General features: G+C 35.6%; 1 protein-coding gene across 4 annotated transcripts in view; it reads right to left on the bottom strand.

Annotated features, from left to right (window-relative positions):
• SLC17A1 (solute carrier family 17 member 1) overlaps positions 1–18,635 on the bottom strand; it is a 75,059-nt gene extending 56,424 nt beyond the window's left edge. The window contains exons 1-2 of one of the 4 annotated variants that reach the window (XM_068557442.1): positions 18,225–18,635; positions 14,484–14,568 (exon numbers count right to left, since the gene is read on the bottom strand). In XM_068557442.1, the coding sequence (XP_068413543.1) occupies positions 14,484–14,511 (28 nt within the window). In that variant the 5' untranslated portion in view covers positions 14,512–14,568; positions 18,225–18,635. The remainder of the gene's footprint in view (positions 1–14,483; positions 14,569–18,224) is intronic. The other 3 variants (XM_068557440.1, XM_068557443.1, XM_068557441.1) reach the window with 3 other exon arrangements.
• Between the last annotated feature and the right edge of the window lie 1,841 nt (positions 18,636–20,476).

Here is a 20,476-nt window from a genome sequence, read left to right as displayed (position 1 = left end):
TAACACCTCACTTACACCAATGGACAGATCACCCAAAATGAAAACAAATAAGGAAACAGAAGCTTTAAATGACATAAAAGACCAGATAGATTTAATTGATAGTTATAGGACATTCCATGCAAAAACAGCAGATTACACTTTCTTCTCAAGTGTGCACGGAACATTCTCCAGGATAGATCACATCTTGGGTCACAAACCAAGCCTCAGTAAATTTAAGAAAATTGAAACCATATCAAGCGTCTTTTCTGACCACAACGCTATGAGATTAGAGATGAATTACAGGGAAAAAAACGTAAAAAACACAACCACATGGAGACTAAACAATACATTACTAAATAACCAAGAGATCACTGAAGAAATCAAAGAGGAAATCAAAAAGTACTTAGAGACAAATGGCAATGAAAACACGATGATCCAAAACCTATGGGATGCAGCAAAAGCAGTTCCAAGAAGGAAGTTTACAGCTATGCAAGCCTACCTCAAGAAACAAGAAAAATCTCAAATAAACAATCTAACCTTACACCTGAAGGAACTAGAGAAAGAAGAACAAACAAAACCCAAAGTTAGCAGAAGGAAAGAAATCATAAAGATCAGAGCAGAAATAAATGAAATAGAAACAAAGAAAAAAATAGCAAAGATCAAAAAATTAAAAGCTGGTTCTTTGAGAAGATAAACAAAATTGATAAATCATTAGCCAGACTCATCAAGAAAAAGAGGGAGTGGACTCAAATCAATAAAATTAGAAATGAAAAAGGAGAAGTTACAACAGACACTGCAGAAATACAAAGCATCCTAAGAGACTACTACAAGCAACTCTATGCCAACAAAATGGACAACCTGGAAGAAATGGACAAATTCTTATAAAGGTATAACCTTCCAAGACTGAACCAGGAAGAAATAGAAAATATGAACAGACCAATTGCAAGTAATGAAATTGAAACTGTGATAAAAAACCTTCCAACAAACAAAAGTCCAGGACCAGATGGCTTCACAGGTGATTTCTATGAAACATTTAGAGAAGAGCTAACACCCATCCTTCTCAAACTCTTCCAAAAAATTACAGAGGAAGAAACACTCCCAAACTCATTCTATGAGGCCACCATTACCCTGATACCAAAACCAGACAAAGATACTATAAAAAAAGAAAATTACAGACCAATATCACTGATGACTATAGATGCAAAAATCCTCAACAAAATACTACCAAACAGAATCCAACAACACATTAAAAGGATCATACACCATGATCAACTGGGATTTATCCCAGGGATGCAAGGATTCTTCAATATACACAAATCAAACAATGTGGTAAACCATATTAACAAATTGAGGAAGAAAAACCATATGATCCTCTCAATAGATGCAGAAAAAGCTTTTGACAAAATTCAACACCGATTTATGATAAAAACTCTCCAGAAAGTGGGCATAGAGGGAACCTATTTCAACATAATAAAGGCCATATTTGACAAACCCAGAGCAAACATCATTCTCAATGGTGAAAAACTGAAAGCATTTCCTCTAAGATCAGGAACAAGACAAGGATGTCCACTCTCACCACTATTATTCAACATAGTTTTGGAAGTCCTAGCCATCACAATCAGAGAAGAAAAAGAAATAAAAGGAATACAAATCGGAAAAGAAGAAGTAAAACTGTCAGTGTTTGCAGATGACATGATACTATACATACAGAATCCTAAAAATGCCACCAGAAAACTACTAGAGCTAATCAATGATTTTGGTAAAGTTGCAGGATACAAAATTAATGCACAGAAATCTCTTGCGTTCCTATACACTAATGATGAAAAATCTGAAAGAGAAATTAAGGAAACACTCCCATTTACCATTGCAACAAAAAGAGTAAAATACCTAGGAATAAACCTAATTAGGGAGACAAAAGACCTGTATGCAGAAAACTATAAGACACTGATGAAAGAAATTAAACATGATACCAACAGATGGAGAGATATACCATGTTCTTGGATTGGAAGAATCAATATTGTGAAAATGACTATACTACCCAATGCAATCTACAGATTCAATGCAATCCCTATCAAATTACCAATGGCATATTTTACAGAACTAGAACAAAAAAATCTTAAAATTTGTATGGCGACACAAAAGACCCCGAATAGCCAAAGCAGTCTTGAGGCAAAAAAACGGAGCTGGAGGAATCAGACTCCCTGACTTCAGACTATACTACAAAGCTACAGTAATCAAGACAATAGGGTACTGGCACAAAAACAGAAACATAGATCAGTGGAACAAGATAGAAAGCCCAGAGGTAAACCCACGCACCTATGGTCAACTAATCTATGACTAAGGAGGCAAGGATATACAATGGAGAAATGACAGTCTCTTCAGTAAGTGTTGCTGGGAAAACTGGACAGCAATATATAAAAGAATGAAATTAGAACACTCCCTAACACCATACACAAAAATAAACTCAGAATGGATTAAAGATCTAAATGTAAGACCGGACACTATAAAACTCTGAGAGGAAAACATAGGAAGAACACTCTTTGACATAAATCACAGCAAGATCTTTTTTGATCCACCTCCTAGAGTAATGGAAATAAAAACAAAAATAAACAAATGGGACCTAATGAAACTCAAAGCTTTTGCACAGCAAAGGAAACCATAAACAAGACGAAAAGACAACCCTCAGAATGGGAGAAAATATTTGCAAACGAATCAACGGACAAAGGATTAATGTCCTAAATATATAAACAGCTCATGCAGCTCAATATTAAAAAAACAAGCAACCCAATCCAAAAATGGGCAGAAGATCTAAATAGACATTTCTCCAAAGAAGACATACAGATGGCCAAGAGGCACATGAAAAGCTGCTCAACATCACTAATTATTAAAGAAATGCAAATCAAAACTACAATGAGGTATCACCTCACACAATTTAGAATGGGCATCATCAGAAAATCTACAAACAACAAATGCTGGAGAGGGTGTGGAGAAAAGGGAACCCCGTTGCACTGTTGGTGGGAATGTAAATTGATACAGCCACTATGGAGAACAGTATGGAGGTTCCTTAAAAACGTAAAAATAGAATTACCATATGATCCAGCAATCCCACTACTGGGCATATACCCAGAGAAAGCCATAATTCTAAAAGACACATGCACCCCAATGTTCACTGCAGCACTATTTACAATAGCCAGATCATGGAAGCAACCTAAATGCCCATCGACAGATGAATGGATAAAGAAGATGTAGTACATATATACAATGGAATATTACTCAGCCATAAAAAGGAACGAAATTGAGTCATTTGTTGAGACCTGGATGGATCTAGAGACTATCATACAGAATGAATTAAGTCAGAAAGAGAAAAACAAATATCGTATATTAATGCACGTAAGTGGAACCTAGAAAAATGGTACAGATGAACCAGTTTGCAGGGCAGAAATTGAGACACAGATGTAGAGAACAAATGTATGGACACCAAGGGGGTAAAGCCACAGGGGGGTGGGAATGGTGGTGTGCTGAATTGGGCGATTGGGATTGACATGTATACACTGATGTGTATAAAATTGATGAATAATAAGAACCTGCTGTATAAAAAAATAAATTAAATAAAATTCAAAAATTAAAAAAAACACATCTAAATATACACCTAAGATCCATATTTTATTTTATATAATTATACCTCAATAAATATTACAATATTCAATAATGGTGTTCTGAAAACTGGACAGTCACATGCAAAACAATGTAACTCAATGACTATCTTACACCATATATAAAAATTAACTCAAAATGGATTAAAGACAAACTTAAGACATGAAAACATAAAACTTCTAGAAGAAAATATGGGTGGTAAGTTCCTTGACATATGCCTTGGCGATGATTTTTTGAATATGACACTAAAAGCACAAGCAATGAAAGCAAAATGAACAAAGAACACTGTATCAAACTAAAAGACTTCTGCAGAGCAAAGGAAATTATCAACAAAATGAAAGGGAAACCTACTGAATGGGAGAAGATATTTGCAAATCGTATATCTGATAAGGGCTTTGCACACAAAATATAAAAAAACTCATACAATTAAACAGTGAAAAACAAAGAAAAAATCCGATTCAGAAATGGGCAGAAGAACTGAATAGACATTTTTCCAAAGAAGACATGCATATGGTCAAGAGGTACATGAAAAGATGTTCAACATCACTCATCATTACGCAAATGCAAATCAAAACCATAATGGGATAGCAACTTATACCTGTTAAAATAGCTATTATCAAAAAGGCAAGAATAAGTGTTGGAAAGGAGGTGAAGAAAAGGAACTGTGTACTGTTGGTGGGTATATAAATTCTGGCAGCCACTCTGAAAAACAATATGGTGGTTCCTTAAAAAGATAAAAATAGAAGTAATGTACAAAGATAGCCTCATCCATCAGAGGGCAGACAGCAGAAGCAAGAAGAACAACAATCCTGCAGCCTGTGGAATGAAAACCACACTCACAGAAAGGTAGACAAGATGAAAAGGCAGAGGGCTATGTACCAGATGAAGGAACAAGATAAAACCCCAGAAAAACAACTAAGTGAAGTGGAGATAGGCACCCTTCCAGAAAAAGAATTCAGAATAATAATAGTGAAGATGATCCAGAACCTCATAAAATGAATGGAGGCAAAGATCGAGGAGATGCAAGAAATGTTTAACAAAGACCTAGAAGAATTAAAGAACAAACACCTAGAAGAATTAAAGAACAAACAAACAGAGATGAACAATACAATAACTGAAATGAAAAATACAGTAGAAGGAATCAATAGCAGAATACCTGAAGCAGAAAAACAGATCAGTGACCTGGAAGACACAATGATGGAATTCACAGCTGTGGAACAGAATAAAGAAAAAAGAATGAAAAGAAGTGAAGACAGCCTAAGAGACCTCTGGGATAACATTAAATGCACCAATATTTGCATTATACAGGTCCCAGAAGAAGAGAGAGAGAAAGGACCCAAGAAAATATTTGAAGAGATTATAGTTGAAAACTTCCCTAACATGAGAAAGGAAATAGCCACCCAAGTCCAGGGAGCACAGAGAGTCCCATACAGGATAAACCCAAGGAGAAACACACTGAGACACATAGTAATGAAATTGATAAAAATTAAAGACAAAGAAAAATTATTAAAAGCAGCAAGGGAAAAGTGACAAATAACATACAAGGGAACTCCCATAAGGTTAACAGCTGATTTCTCAGCAGAAACTCTACAAGTCAGAAGGGAGTGGCACAATATATTTAAAGTGATGAAATCAAAAGCTTCACAGAGAAGCAAAAGCTAAGAGAATTCAGCACTACCAAACCAGCTCTACAACAAATGCTAAAGGAACTTCTCTAAGTGGGAAACACAAGAGAAGAAAAGGATCTACAAAAACAAACCCAAAACAATTAAGAAAATGGTCATAGGAACATACATATCAATAATTACGTTAAATGTGAATGGATTAAATGCTCCACCCAAAAGACACAGGCTCGATGAATGGATACAAAAACAAGACCCATATATATGTTGTCTACAAGAGACCCACTTCAGACCTAGGGACACATACAGACTGAAAGTGAGGGGATGGAAAAAGATATTCCACACAAATGGAAATCAAAAGAACGCTGGAGTAGCAATTTTCATATCAGACAAAATAGACTTTAAAATAAAGAGTGTTACAAGAGACAAGGAAGGACACTACATAATGATCAAGGGATCAATCCAAGCAGACGATATAACAATTATAAATATATATGCACCCAACATAGGAGGACCTCAATACATAAGGTAGATACTAACAGCTATAAAAGAGGAAATTGACAGTAACACAATAATAGTGGGGGACTTTAACACCTCACTTACACCAATGGACAGATCATCCAAAATGAAAATAAATAAGGAAACAGAAGCTTTAAATGACACAACAAACCAGATAGATTTAATTGATATTGATAGGACATTCCATCCAAAAACAGCAGATTATACTTTCTTCTCAAGTGCACATGGAACATTCACCAGGATAGATCACATCTTGGGTCACAAATCAAGCCTCAGTAAATCTAAGAAAATTGAAATCATATCAAGCATCTCTTCTGACCACAACACTATGAGATTAGAAATCAATTACAGGGAAAAAAACCCCGCAAAAAACACAACCACATGGAGGCTAAACAATACGTTACTATATAACCAAGAGATCACTGAAGAAATCAAAGAGGAAATCAAAAAATACCTGGAGACAAATAACAAACACACAATGATCCAAAACTTATGGGATGCAGCAAAAGCAGTTCTAAGAGGGAAGTTTATAGCAATACCATCCTACCTCCAGAAACAAGAAAAATCTCAAATAAACAATCTAACCTTACACATGAAGGAACTAGAGAAAGAAGAACAAAGAAAACCCAAAGTTAGTAGAAGGAAAGAAATCATAAAGGTCAGAGCAGAAATAAATGAAATAGAAACAAAGAAAACAATAGCAAAGATCAATAAAATTAAAAGCTGGTTCTTTGAGAAGATAAACAGAATTGACAAACCTTTAGCCAGAGTCATCAAGATGGAGAGGACTGAAATCAATAAAATTAGAAATGAAAAAGAAGAAGTTACAACAGACACCGCAGAAATACAAAGCATCCTAAGAGACTACTGCAAGCAACTCTATGCCAGTAAAATGGACAACCTGGAAGAAATGAACAAATTGTTAGAAAGGTATAACCTTCCAAGACTGAACCAGGAAGAAATAGAAAATATGAACAGACCAATTGCAAGTAATGAAATTGAAACTGTGATAAAAAAATCTTCCAACAAACAGAAGTCCAGGACCAGATGGCTTCACAGGTGAATTCTATGAAACATTTAGAGAAGAGCTAACACCCATCCTTCTCAAACTCTTCCAAAAAATTGCAGAGGAAGGAACACTCCCAAACTCATTCTATGAGGCCACCATTACCCTGATACCAAAACCCGACAAAGATACTACAAAAAAAGAAAATTACAGACCAATATCACTGATGACTATAGATGCAAAAATCCTCAACAAAATACTAGCAAACAGAATCCAACAACACATTACACCAGAAAGTGGCATAGAAGGAAGCTACCTCAACGTAATAAAGGTCATATATGACAAACCCACAGCAAACATCATTCTTAGTGGTGAGAAACTGAAAGCATTCCTCTAAGATCAGGAACAAGACAAGGATGTGCACTCTTGCCACTCTTATTCAACACAGTTTTAGAAGTCCTAGCCAGGCAATCAGATAAGAAAAAGAAATAAAAGGAATACAAATTGAAAAAGAAGAAGTAAAACTGACAGTGTTTGCAGATGACAGGATATCTATACATAGATAATCCTAAAGATGCCGCCAGAAAACTACTAGAGCTAATCAATGAGTTTGGTGAACTTGCAAGATACAAAATTAATGCACAGAAATCTCTTGCATTCCTATACACTAACATAGAAAGATCAGAAAGTGTAATTAAGAAAACAATCCCATTCACCACTGCAACAAAAAGAATAAAATACCTAGGAATAAACCTACCTAAGGAGGTAAAAGACCTGTACTCAGAAAACTATAAGACACTGATGAAAGAAATTAAAGATGATACAAACAGACGGAGAGATATACCATGTTCTTGGATTGGAAGAATCAATATTGTGAAAATGACTATACTACCCAAAGCAATCTACAGATTCAATGCAATCCCTATCAAACTACCAATGGCATTTTTTACAGAACTAGAACAAAAAATCTTAAAATTTGTATGAAGACACAAAAGACCCTGAATAGGCAAAGCAATCCTGAGGGGAAAAAACGGAGCTGGAGGAATCAGACTCCTTGACTTCAGACTATACTACAAAGCTACAGAAATCAAGACAATATGGTACTGGCACAAAAACAGAAATATAGATTAATGGAACAGGATAGAAACCCAGAGATAAATCCACGCACCTATGTTAAATTAATCTATGATAAAGGAAGCAAGGATATACAATGGAGAAAAGACAGTCTCTTCAGTAAGTGGTGCTGGGAAAACTGGACAGCCACATGTAAAAGAATGAAATTAGAATACTCCCTAACACTGTACACAAAAATAAACTCAAAATGGATTAAAGACCTAAATGTAAGACCGGATACTATAAAATTAGAGGAAAACATGGGAAGAACACTCTTTGACATAAATCACAGCAAGATCTTTTTTGACCCACCTCCTAGAGTAATGGAAATAAAAACAAAAATTAAAAAATGGGACCTAATGAAACTAAAAGTTACTGTACAGCAAAGGAAACTATACACAGGACAAAAAGACAACCCTCAGAATGGGAGAATATACTTGCAAACAAATCAACGAAGGATTAACCTCCAAAATATATAAACAGCTCATGCATCTCAATATTAAAAAAACAACCCAGTCAAAAAATGGGCAGAAGACCTAAATAGACATTTCTCCAAAGAAGACATACAGATGGCCAAGAGGCACATGAAAAGCTGCTCAACATCACTAATTATTGGAGAAATGCAAATCAAAACTACAATGAGGTATCACCTCACACTGGTCAGAATGGTCATCATCAAAAAATCTACAAACAATAAAGTGCTGGAGAGGGTGTGCAGAAAAGGGAACCCTCTTGCACTGTTGGTGGGAATGTAAATTGATACAGCCACTCTGGAGAACAGTATGGAGGTTCTTTAAAAAACTAAAAACAGAATTACCATATGACCCAACAATCCCACTACTGGGCATATATCTAGAGAAAACCATAATTCAAAAAGACGCATGTGCACCCCAATGTTCACCGCAGCACTATTTACAATAGTCATGGAAGCAACCTAAATGCCCATTGACAGACAGATGGGTAAAGAAGATGTGGTACATATATACAATGGAATATTACTCAGCCATAAAAAGGAATGAAATTTGGTCATTTGTAGAGACGTGGATGGACCTAGAGACTGTCATACAGAGTGAAGTAAGTCAGAAAGAGAAGAACAAATATTGTATATTAACACATATATGTGGAATCTAGAAAAATGGTACAGATGAACTGGTTTGCAAGGCAGAAATAGAGACACAGATGTAGAGAACAAACATATGGACACAAGGAGGGAACGTGGAAGGTGGGAGGGTGGTAGTGGTGGGATGAATTGGGAGATTGGGATTGACATGTATACACTAATATGTATAAAATAGGTAACTAATAAGAACCTGCTGTATTAAAAAAAATAAAATTAAATTAAAAAAATTAAAATTAAATTACAGAAAAGAAAAAAAACCTACTGTATGATCCAGCAATTCCATTTCTGGGTACTTACTTATTCAAGGAAAATGAAAACACTAACTTGAAAATGTATCTATACCCCCATGTACATTGCAGCATTGTTTACAATAACCAAGATATGGAAACAACCTAAGTATCTACTGATGGATGAATAGATAAAGAAAATGTGGTTTTATATATATGATGGAAGATTATTAAGCCTTAAAAAAGAATAAAATTCTTTTAATTGAAGTATAGTTGATTTATAATATTATTTTAGTTTCAGGTATACATCACAGTAATTCAATATTTTAAAATTATACTCCTTTTAAAGTTTTTACAAAATAATAGCTATACTTCCTTGTACTGTACAATATATCCTTGTTGCTTATTTATTTTATACATGGTAGTTTGTATCTCTTAATCTCCTAACCCTATCTGGCCCCTTCCCCCCTTCCCTCTTCCCACTGGGTAACCACTAGTTTGTTCTCTATATCTGTGAGTCTGTTTCTGTTTTTTTATATTCATTAAATTGTTTTATTCTTTAGATTCCTTATATAAGTGGTAATATATAATATTTGTCTTTGTCTGACTTATTTCACTAAGCATAATACCCTTTAGGTCCATCCATGTTGTTACGAATGGCCGAATTTGATTTTTTAATGGATGAATAACATTCCATTGTACATATATACTACATCTTCTTTATCCATTCATCTGTTGATGGGCACTTAGTTTGCCTCCATATCTTGGTGATTGTAAATAATGCTGCTATGAACATTGGGTACATGTATCTTTTTGAATTAGTGTTTTTATTTAAAAAGAATGAAATCTAGCCATTTGGGGCAACATGGATGGACCTCAAGGACATTAACACTAAGTTAAATAGGTCAGACAGAGAAAGACAAATACTGTATGATCTCTCTTATATGTGGAATCTTAAAAAAAAAAAAGAAATCAAGCTCGTATATACAGAGAACAGATTAGTGGTTGCCAGCTGTGAGGAGGGTGGTACAAAAAATGGGTTAAGGAGGTACAAAAAAAGAAAGGACAGAAGGAGGGAAGAAAGGAAGGAAGAAAGAAAAAAATCTGTAGGAAATTATGTGGTTTAATGTCTAAGTAATAAATATGTTCCAGAAAAGTTTGTGCCAATTAGATTTCTAGAAATAAAATTATAACTTAAATTAAGTAGAATTTGTTATTGTGGGTTGAACTTGTTATAACTCAAATAACTGTTATGGGATGTGTGGTAAGCAGAATAATGGCCCCCCACACACCAAAAACATTTGTGTAGAGAGAGAAACTACGATGACATGTCAGATTGGCATAGATCCAAAAGCACATTTGTTGGCCAGCCTGAAAGAAAAGAGGAGCGAATCTACATTGTTACAACCCAATGGAGGTTATATTTTTAAATTGTCTGTGGTTGGTATAAAGAAATAAATTTGACTTTTAAATATTGACGTTATATCCAGCTAGCTAGCCAAAGTTAGTATTGTTTCTAAAAATTCATCTGCTAATTTGAGAAGGTCTTCTATGTAGGGTGTGTGCAAATAATGACGATTTTATTTCTTCTTTTCCTATCCTCCTGTCTTTAATTTCATGGTCTCACTGGATCAGAAGCACTGGTGTATTACTGATTGCATCAAGCATCCTGGTTTTATGCCATTGCTCCTGATTTACACAGAGTGATTCTAATGTTTCTACATTTTGGATAATGTTTGTTGAAGTTTCTGTTGTAGATATGCTTTATGAAGTGTATTCGTTTTCTATTCCTGTGCAAAAAAAATTCACAAACTTAATGACTTAAAACAACACACATTTATTAGCTCATAGTTCTGTAGGTCAGAAGTTTTAGCATGATATGGTTGGATATTCCACTCCTGGTCTCAAAGGCTAAAAGCAAGGGATCAGCCAAGATGGGTTCTAAGGAAAGATCTATTTCCAAGCTCATTCAGGCTATTGGAAGAATTCAGTTTTCCATGGTTGTAGTACAAAAGTTGCCATTTTCCTGCTGGCTGTCAGCTAAGAGCTGCTAGTTTTAAGAGGCTGTGCACATTCCTTCTCACATGGTCTCCTCAATCCCCAAAGCCAGCAAGGTAGAATCTCTCTTATGTTGAATCCCTCTCATGCTTTGAACCTCTCTAACTGCTCTCTGACCTCTAGACCCAGATTTGAAGAGCTCTCATGATTAGATCAGTCCTACCTGGATAATTTCCCTATTTTAAGATCAGCTGATTAGGGACCATGATTAGATCTGCAAAATCCCTTCAAGCAGCACGTAGGTTAGTGTTTGCTTAAAAAACTGGAGGAAGGTGTATATATGCCAGGGGCCAGGATCTTGTGGGCAGGCTTAGAATTCTACCTACTTCAGTTCACCATCTGGTTCTGGAAGATCCATGTTCATCCCGTATGCAAAACATACTCACCCCATTCCCAAGGTTCCTAAAGGTCTCATCTCATTACAGCATCAACTCAAGTCCAAAGCCTCTCATTAGCTCAAATTTCCAAAATCTCATGATCCAAATCATCTAAAACAGGTGTGGATGAGGCTTCTAAAAGTAAACCACCCTTGGTGCAGTATCTATCTGTGGACTTGTGAAACTAAGGACACAAGTTACATGCCCCCAAAACTTCCACTGGACAGTGGTGGGACAGGCACAGAATAACTGATACAGACATTCGAGTTCCAAAGGGTAAAAATGGAGAATAAAAAGGAGTCATTGATCCATAAGAGTTTTGAAGTTCAGCTAGACAAATGTTGAATCTTTCTCAAGGCCTGGGGATAATCCCTGTGGCTCTTGGCTCTGTCCTCTGAGCTCTCTGCTTTGTCCTTTGCACTTTGGTTCCACCCAAGAGTGCAAAGGGGCCATCTTAGAGTTCTGTCCATCACATATTCCTAGTTACCTAATAGTGTTCATTGGGAATGAATGTTAATTTCATAAAGATATTTTTGTATATCTATTGAGATCATCATACAGTTTTCCTCTTTAAATTAATTTGTGTTGAATGACAGATATCTACTTTCTAATATAAAACTATTCTTCCTTTCCTAGGTTAAGCTGGACTTAGTGTTCATGATTTTTAAAAATGTTTTTATAAATTCTTCAATTTGTTTTGCTAATATTTTATTAGGATTTTTGTATCTTTCTAACATACTGTTAATTTTGCTTTTATATATTTGAGGCTATTTTATTTAGTTGCATAAATATTTTTCCAGTAATCTCAATGAATTGAATTTTATATCATTATCCATTTTTGAAGAATTGTTTGAAACAACAGTAAAAGATTTTAAACAAATTAGATAAATCAATAATTAGTTAAATAAATTATAATATATTCATACCAAATTCATATGCAACTCTAAAAAATGATGAGGAAGCTCTTTAGGTACAAATGTGGGATACTATTTAGATATATTAAGTGAAAAGAGAAACATTAGTGCCTGGAAAATAAGTTTTCTGGACTGATTCCCTTTGTAAACAGATAAGAATATTAGATAAAATATATTTAAAATAACATTTCATTGAAAGTGTGGATGATCTGGCAGGAAAGATGAGATATTCAGGCCAAAGATTTTGTGAAGACAGTCTTCAGGGCATAAACTGATCATTGAAGGCAGATTTTACCCTGAAGACATTTGATCTCAGGGGTTTTTTTGGATTCCCAGGGAATGGGGACAACAGGAGTCAGATACCAAAGCCCTGGCAGTGAAAAGGTCTAGTAAGAGACGCCTTCCCTAAACGTTTAGACGCCAAAGACTTACTGAGTCAGTGAAGGGTAAATACACTGCCTCCTAACTTTCCAGGGAGACAGGCAAAAACTTTTACCCTGTTTGAACCTTGGAACTGAACAGAAGGAAGAAAAGAATGCCTCAGAAATTTAATCATTACCGAGCCCTTCCTTTCACTTTAAACTCACTGGCCTTGGGTCATCTGAAAAACATCTCAAACCACACATGTACACACATACACCAAGATGACTTGCTCCAAAGCTTTCTAAACAACCTAATCCTCACCATGTATGGAGGAGGGCTTGTCATGGTCAGTTAAGGGTGTCCTTTTGTGTTTTGTTTTCCTCTACATTGCTCCAGGAAGAACATGCTTTACTTCTAAATAAGTCTTGAATTAAAGAAATCATAGGAAATTAGAAAAGAATATAGAAAAATAATATATATATATGTGTATATGTATATTTATGTGTAATATATATATGTGTATAACTGAGTCACTTTGCTGTACAGCAGAAATCAGCACAACATTGTAAATCTACTATATTTCAATAAAAAATTTAAAAATCTAAAAATCAAAAAAAAAAAATCACAAGAGGTGTTCTAAAGTGCTTGGGACTGAGTAATGGTAAGATACTACATGTCAAACTCATGGAAAGTTAGAGCAAATTGTACACTCCTAAACATATTTATCAGAAAAGAAGACAGAACTCAAAGACTTGGAAAATGAACAAAGGGACAAACCCAAAGAACCTAAAAGGGAGGAAATGTTAAGCATAAAGGCAGAAATCAATTATATATATATATATGTATATATGCTTATATCTTATACATGTTTATATCTTTTATATGTTCATGTATAAATTTGAATATAGATTCAAATTCAAAGGAATATAAAGATATCAAAATTGATACAACAAGAAATATAAAATTTAATAGCCCACTAACATTTATATAAATTGAAAGAGTATGCAATCTGTTGCCCACCCTCTCTTCTAGAATTTTGTCCCCCATGACATGGACCTAACACTAATCTGATAGCAGTAATTCCGTATTGTTTTTCCCCTGCCCTGCTTGAGATAAACAGTTAGTCTAAAAAAATATTCTGTAAATATCCACCTGTTGATATACAAGGGTGCAGCGACTCAAGAACATTCATCCTGCCTCACTTGCATCCATGGATCTGTCTCTTTCTCCTTGAGATAAAACCAAAATAGTGCACCTCTTTCTGATATTCTCCACCAAGTGATAAACTGACAAGTGTATAAGAATCAAAATAACAAAGTGTGAACAATCTAGGTACATGGATTCCTTTATTTAGGGTTTTTCTAATGGAAAACCATAGCAGGACTCTTTGTTTTTTTTCTTTCACCTCCTTTCCTGAACATTTCTAAGACCCCACACATACTTTTATGGACAAAAGCCTCTCACATGGAATCTATGGTGTCATATTTGAGAAGGAGAAAACCTATGTGACAGAGCAAAGAATAATTTCTACCTTTCCTGGGAGGGACCTGGTTATCCATTTACATAAGGGTGTTCCGGTTGCTTCTCTTCTTGCTGAAGGGTTTGTTCTCTATCCACTGCAAGTGCAAAACACACTGATGTCAGCATAACTCAGGGAGGAACTGAGCAAAATCCATCTAGCACTCCTCTCTGATTTAAAACATTAATCCAAGGGAAATTTGCTTTGTCATACCAGTACCCTTTCAACTCTATCACGTTCTTGCTTTCACATTTCATTTTTATGATATATTTGTTGATTACTAAATATACAGAAAAGCTGAAAACTATAGAAAACAAACAGATCCTGCTAAACTATAATTCTAAATCCAGTGATGATATCCCTCAAAAGTGAAAGAGAAGTAAAAGTGTCACTGTTTGCAGATGACATGATACTATACATAGAGAATCCTAAAGATGCTACCAGAAAACTACTAGAGCTAATCAATGAATTTGGTAAAGTAGCAGGATACAAAATTAATTCACAGAAATCTCTTGCATTCCTATACACTAATGATGAAAAATCTGAAAGAGAAATTAAGAAAACACTCCCATTTACCATTGCAACAAAAAGAATAAAATACCTAGGAATAAACCTACCTAGGGAGACAAAAGACCTGTATGCAGAAAACTATAAGACACTGATGAAAGAAATTAAAGATGATACTAACAGATGGAGAGATATACCATGTTCTTGGATTGGAAGAATCAACACTGTGAAAATGACTATACTACCCAAAGCAATCTACAGATTCAATGCAATCCCTATCAAACTACCAATGGCATTTTTTCACAGAACTAGAACAAAAAATCTTAAAATTTGTATGAAGACACAAAAGACCCTGAATAGCCAAAGCAATCCTGAGGGGAAAAAATGGAGCTGGAGGAATCAGATTCCCTGGTTTCAGACTATACTACAAAGCTACAGTAATGAAGACAGTATGGTACTGGCACAAAAACAGAAATACAGATTAATGGAACAGGATAGAAAGCTCAGAGATAAACCCACACACATATGGTCACCTTATCTTTGATAAAGGAGGCAAGAATATACAATGGAGGAAAGAGAGTCTCTTCAATAAGTGGTGCTGGGAAAACTGGACAGCTACATGTAAAAGAATGAAATTAGAACACTCCCTAACACCATACACAAAAATAAACTCAAAATGGATTAAAGACCTAGATATAAGGCCAGACACTATAAAAGTCTTAGAGGAAGACATAGGCAGAACACGCTATGACAAATCACAGCAAGATCCTTTTTGACCCACTTCCTAGAGGAATGGAAATAAAAACAAAAATAAACAAATGGGACCTAATGAAACTTCAAAGCTTTTGCACAGCAAAGGAAACTATAAACAAGACAAAAGACAACCCTCAGAATGGGAGAAAATATTTGCAAATGAAACAACTGACAAAGGATTAATCTCTAAAATTTACAAGCAGCACATGCAGCTCAATATCTAAAAAACAAACAACCCAATCCAAAAATGGGCAGAAGACCGAAACAGACATTTCTCCAAAGAAGATATACAGATTGCCAACAAACACATGAAAGGATGCTCAACATCACTAATCATTAGAGAAATGCAAATCAAAACTGCAATGAGGTATCACCTCACACCGGTCAGAATGGCCATCATCAAAAAATCTACAAACAATAAATGCTGGAGAGACTGTGGAGAAAAGGGAACCCTCTTGCACTGTTGGTGGGAATGTAAATTGATACAGCCACTATGGAGAACAGTATGGAGGTTCCTTAAAAAACTAAAAATAGAACTACCATACGACCCAGCAATCCTACTATTGGGCATAAACCCTGCAAAAACCATAACTCAAAAAGAGTCATGTACCACAATGTTCATTGCAGCACTATTTATAATAGCCAGGACATGGAAGCAACCTAAGTGTCCATCGACAGATGAATGGATAAAGAAGATGTGGCATATATATACAATGGAATATTACTCAGCCATAAAAAGAAATGAAATTGAATTACTTGTAGTGAGGTGGGTGCACCTAGAGTCTATCATACAGAGTGAATTAAGTCAGAAAGAGAAAAACAAATACCGTATGCTAACACATATATATGGAATCTAAGAAAAAAAAAAAAGGTCATGAAGAACCTAGGGGCAAGATGGGAATAAAGACACAGACCTACTAGAGAATGGACTTGAGGATATGGGGAGGGGGAAGGGTAAGCTGTGACAAAGGGAGAGAGTGGCATGGACATATATACATACCAAACGTAAAATAGATAGCTAGTGGGAAGCAGCCGCATAGCACAGGGAGATCAGCTCGGTGCTTTGTGACCACCTAGAGGGGTGGGATAGGGAGGGTGGGACAGAGGGAGACGCAAGAGGGAAGAGATATGGGAACATATGTATATGTATAGCTGATTCACTTTGTTATAAAGCAGAAACTAACACACTATTGTAAAGCAATTATACTCCAATAAAGATGTTAAAAAAAAAGAAGATGTGGCACATATATACAATGGAATATTACTCAGCCATAAAAAGAAATGAAATTGAATTATTTGTAGTGAGGTGGATGGACCTAGAGTCTGTCATACAGAGTGAAGTAAGTCAGAAAGAGAAAAACAAATACCGTATGCTAACACATATATATGGAATCTAAAAAAAAAAAAAGGTTCTGAAAAAAGGAAGATCAGCTCAGTGCTTTGTGACCACCTAGAGGGGTGGGATAGGGAGGGTGGGAGGGAGACGCAAGAGGGAGGGGATATGGGAATATATGTATACATATAGCTGATTCACTTTGTTATACAGCAGAAACTAACACAACACTGTAAAGCAATTATACTCCAATAAATATTTAAAAAAAAAAAAAAGAAACTTGAGCTACATGCAAGAATGTGAATGAATTAAAAAAAATGTGAAAGAGAAACAAAGACTATAAAACACATAAAACGTGAGGGAATTTATTGCCAGGAAACCTACCTTGCAGGGACTATGAAAAGAAGTTTTTCAGACAGAAGGAGGTTGCTAAAGGTCAGAAACTTGGATGTACAAAAAGAAAGGAAAGATGTCAGAAAATGAATTAAAGGTAAAATAAATTCCTTTATTTTTCTTATATCTTCATAGAGTTAAAGATCTGCTTTTTAATAGCACCCTTATAAGGAGAGGCAAATCATTCTCCCTACTACCTTGGACAAAACGACTCCTGCTGCTGGGTCTGCCTTTGCTGGTAGGAAGCTCAGAAAAGTGGGCGAATCAAACAAAGAATTTTGACCATATCAGCATATATGACATCAGGTGCTCAAAAGACACTTAAAATTCCTAAGATTGGATTTGCAAAGTGCATTTAAATGAGCAGTTTGTCAACTACTATTATTACACATTGGAACATCTGGCTGCTGTGTTTTTCAGTACACACACACACACCACCACCATCACACACATCACGAACACACATGTACTCTCCACCACATACACACCACTCACAAATACACAAGCACCATCCACTACACAATACACACTTCTCTTTCCTTGTCTATCCACATAACTGTCCAGCTCACATTCATCCCTACGAATTTTTTTTTCTTTCCCTTGTGAAAAACTTGCAAAAATACCTATTTTCCCCCCAGATTTCCCCAGATTGCTAAATACCTTTGATCAGATCTCTAACAAAGGAGCCCTCCTGATTAATCCTTCTGGGGAATTAATTAATTGTAAATTTCATTTGATGAATAGCAGATAAGCATATAGTCACTAACCTGATTCAGGACAGAAAAGCGATTCCTTCTTCCCCTGTGAAGACTTTCCTCTCAACTTTTAAAAATACTGAATTACTGGATTTGCTAATTTCAGCCATTTAAATTCTTCACCATATCTTTTGATCTCCCTAGGTCAAAGTTGAAAACTTAATTTTTAACTTCACTTACATTCTTGCCTTGAATCTTCAGGGGAGTAGTGCAAGTCTTAAAGTCATCCAATGGACCAGAAACCTCCTAGAAATCTGCCAGTAATTTCATGACCATGACAGACAGACACCACCAGTCTCTGTCGCTACCAGGAAGTAGAACCTGCCTGCCCCATAAGAGTTTCCAGGATTTTTCTATTGAGGATGGCTCTGTGTGTACAGTACTATTTTGACAGGCATGCTATGGCTTTCTAAATGCCTTATAAATGACCTATTGGCTTTTTCCCCCTTCTTCCCTCCTTTCCCTTCTGCCTCTCCTCTCTTTTCCTCTTCCCTTCCTCTCCCTCCGTCTCATCCCTCCTCCCCCCACACTCCTTTCCTCATCTCTTCCAAAGGTCACATCTGTTTGATATTCAAGCTACTCAGAATGAGGTACATTTTATTGAGGTGTGTCCTCTGAAGAGTATGAATTCCCTTGTGGCTTCTCCTGCATTGACTGTAAGTTCTGCTGGTTCAGCCTCCTATCTATAGGAGTAGTTGGGAGCATTTTACCTTGGAACTCTTTAAAGCCAAACTACTGAGCAGATAGGGACATCTAAACCCTTAAATAAAAAATTTTGCACTATAGTTTCTTACATACTTAAGCATTTAAAATTTTTTTATTGTGCTTTTAAAGTGCCCAATAAATGTTTGGCACATAGAAGATGCTCTATAAATTAAACAAGTTATTTTCTCTCTAAAGAAATGTTGAAATGGAAGTAGAGTCACAGATGTAGAAAACAAATTTATGGTTACCAGTGGGTAAGGGGGTGAGGGATAAATTGGGAGATTGGGATTGACATATACTTGCTACTATATATAACATAGATAACTAATAAGGACCTACTGTATAGCACGGGGAACTCTACTCAATACTCTGTAATGAACTGTATGGGAAAAGAATCTAAAAAAAGTGGATATATGTATATGTATAACTGATTCACTTTGTTGTACACCTGAAAATGACACAACATTGTAAATCAGCTATACTCCAATAAAAAGTTTTTTAAAATGTTGAAAACCTTAACCCATTTGCCCAAGAGGCTTTGATGTCTTGTCATATACAGCTGGATTTTTTTTTTTCTTTTTCTGAAGTCTAGGTTCTGCTGATTTTCATCTGGCTATTCCAGGATGTTTGTGCTGTTTGTCCTGTCTGACACGAAGGCTGGCAATTTCTGACATTTTCTGGGAAGGGGCCCTTTTATTGATTGAAAGTCCCAGGTCAGCAGCTGTTTAATGTCCATGTTTTAAGCAAACAACCTTCCTATCTGGTGTCAATATCCCCAGTTCTAGGTACTGATTACCCAGGAGGGAAGCATCATTCTATTTGCTGGCCCCAAAGCTTTACACTGCTCGGTCATACCCTTTGAAATTACTTCTGGATTCTACAACTGGATTCTGTGTTTTCCTTATTAAGTTTTTAAGTTTAACGTTTTATTATGGAAAGTTTCAAACTTAAAAAAAAAAAGTAGACCAGTCTAATATAACCATGTACCCATTAACCAGTTTCCACAATTTTCAATAATTGGCCATTCGAGTTTCCATATACCCAAAGGTTGTTTTCTGTATTATATCATGTCATTTCTCCTGCAAAAAGTATAGCATGACTACATAGTTCATTAGGACTTTTGAAAACATAACATGCCATCAGCACATCTAATAAATAAACAATAACTCCTTAATATCATCTAATATCCAGTCATTATGAAAATTTTCCTAATTGCTTCAAGGTTATCCATTTATACTTGATTTATTTAAATGAAGATCCAAACAAGATCCACATATGACACTTAATTGTTATGGCTTTCTGCTCTCTTTAATTTCATAACAATTCCTCCCCCTATTTTCTACTTGCTGTTATTTAAAGCAACAATAATACAAGAGTCATTTGCAATGACTCTCATAATTGATTTGGCTAATTACTTCCTGTGTCATTTGATATATTTCTTTATCCCCTCACATCCTGGGAACTGCTAAGTATATAGAGAGACTTGGTTAGATTCAGGACAAGAATACTTCGTAGGGGTGCTGGATGTTTTCACCATAACAGGTTGTCTCACTTTTGGT

The sequence above is a fragment of the Eschrichtius robustus genome, chromosome 12 (genome assembly GCF_028021215.1).
Source record: "Eschrichtius robustus isolate mEscRob2 chromosome 12, mEscRob2.pri, whole genome shotgun sequence".
NCBI lineage: Eukaryota > Metazoa > Chordata > Mammalia > Artiodactyla > Eschrichtiidae > Eschrichtius > Eschrichtius robustus.
Note: the sequence above shows the minus strand (reverse complement) of the source record. Positions and strands in the feature narration are given on the sequence as shown.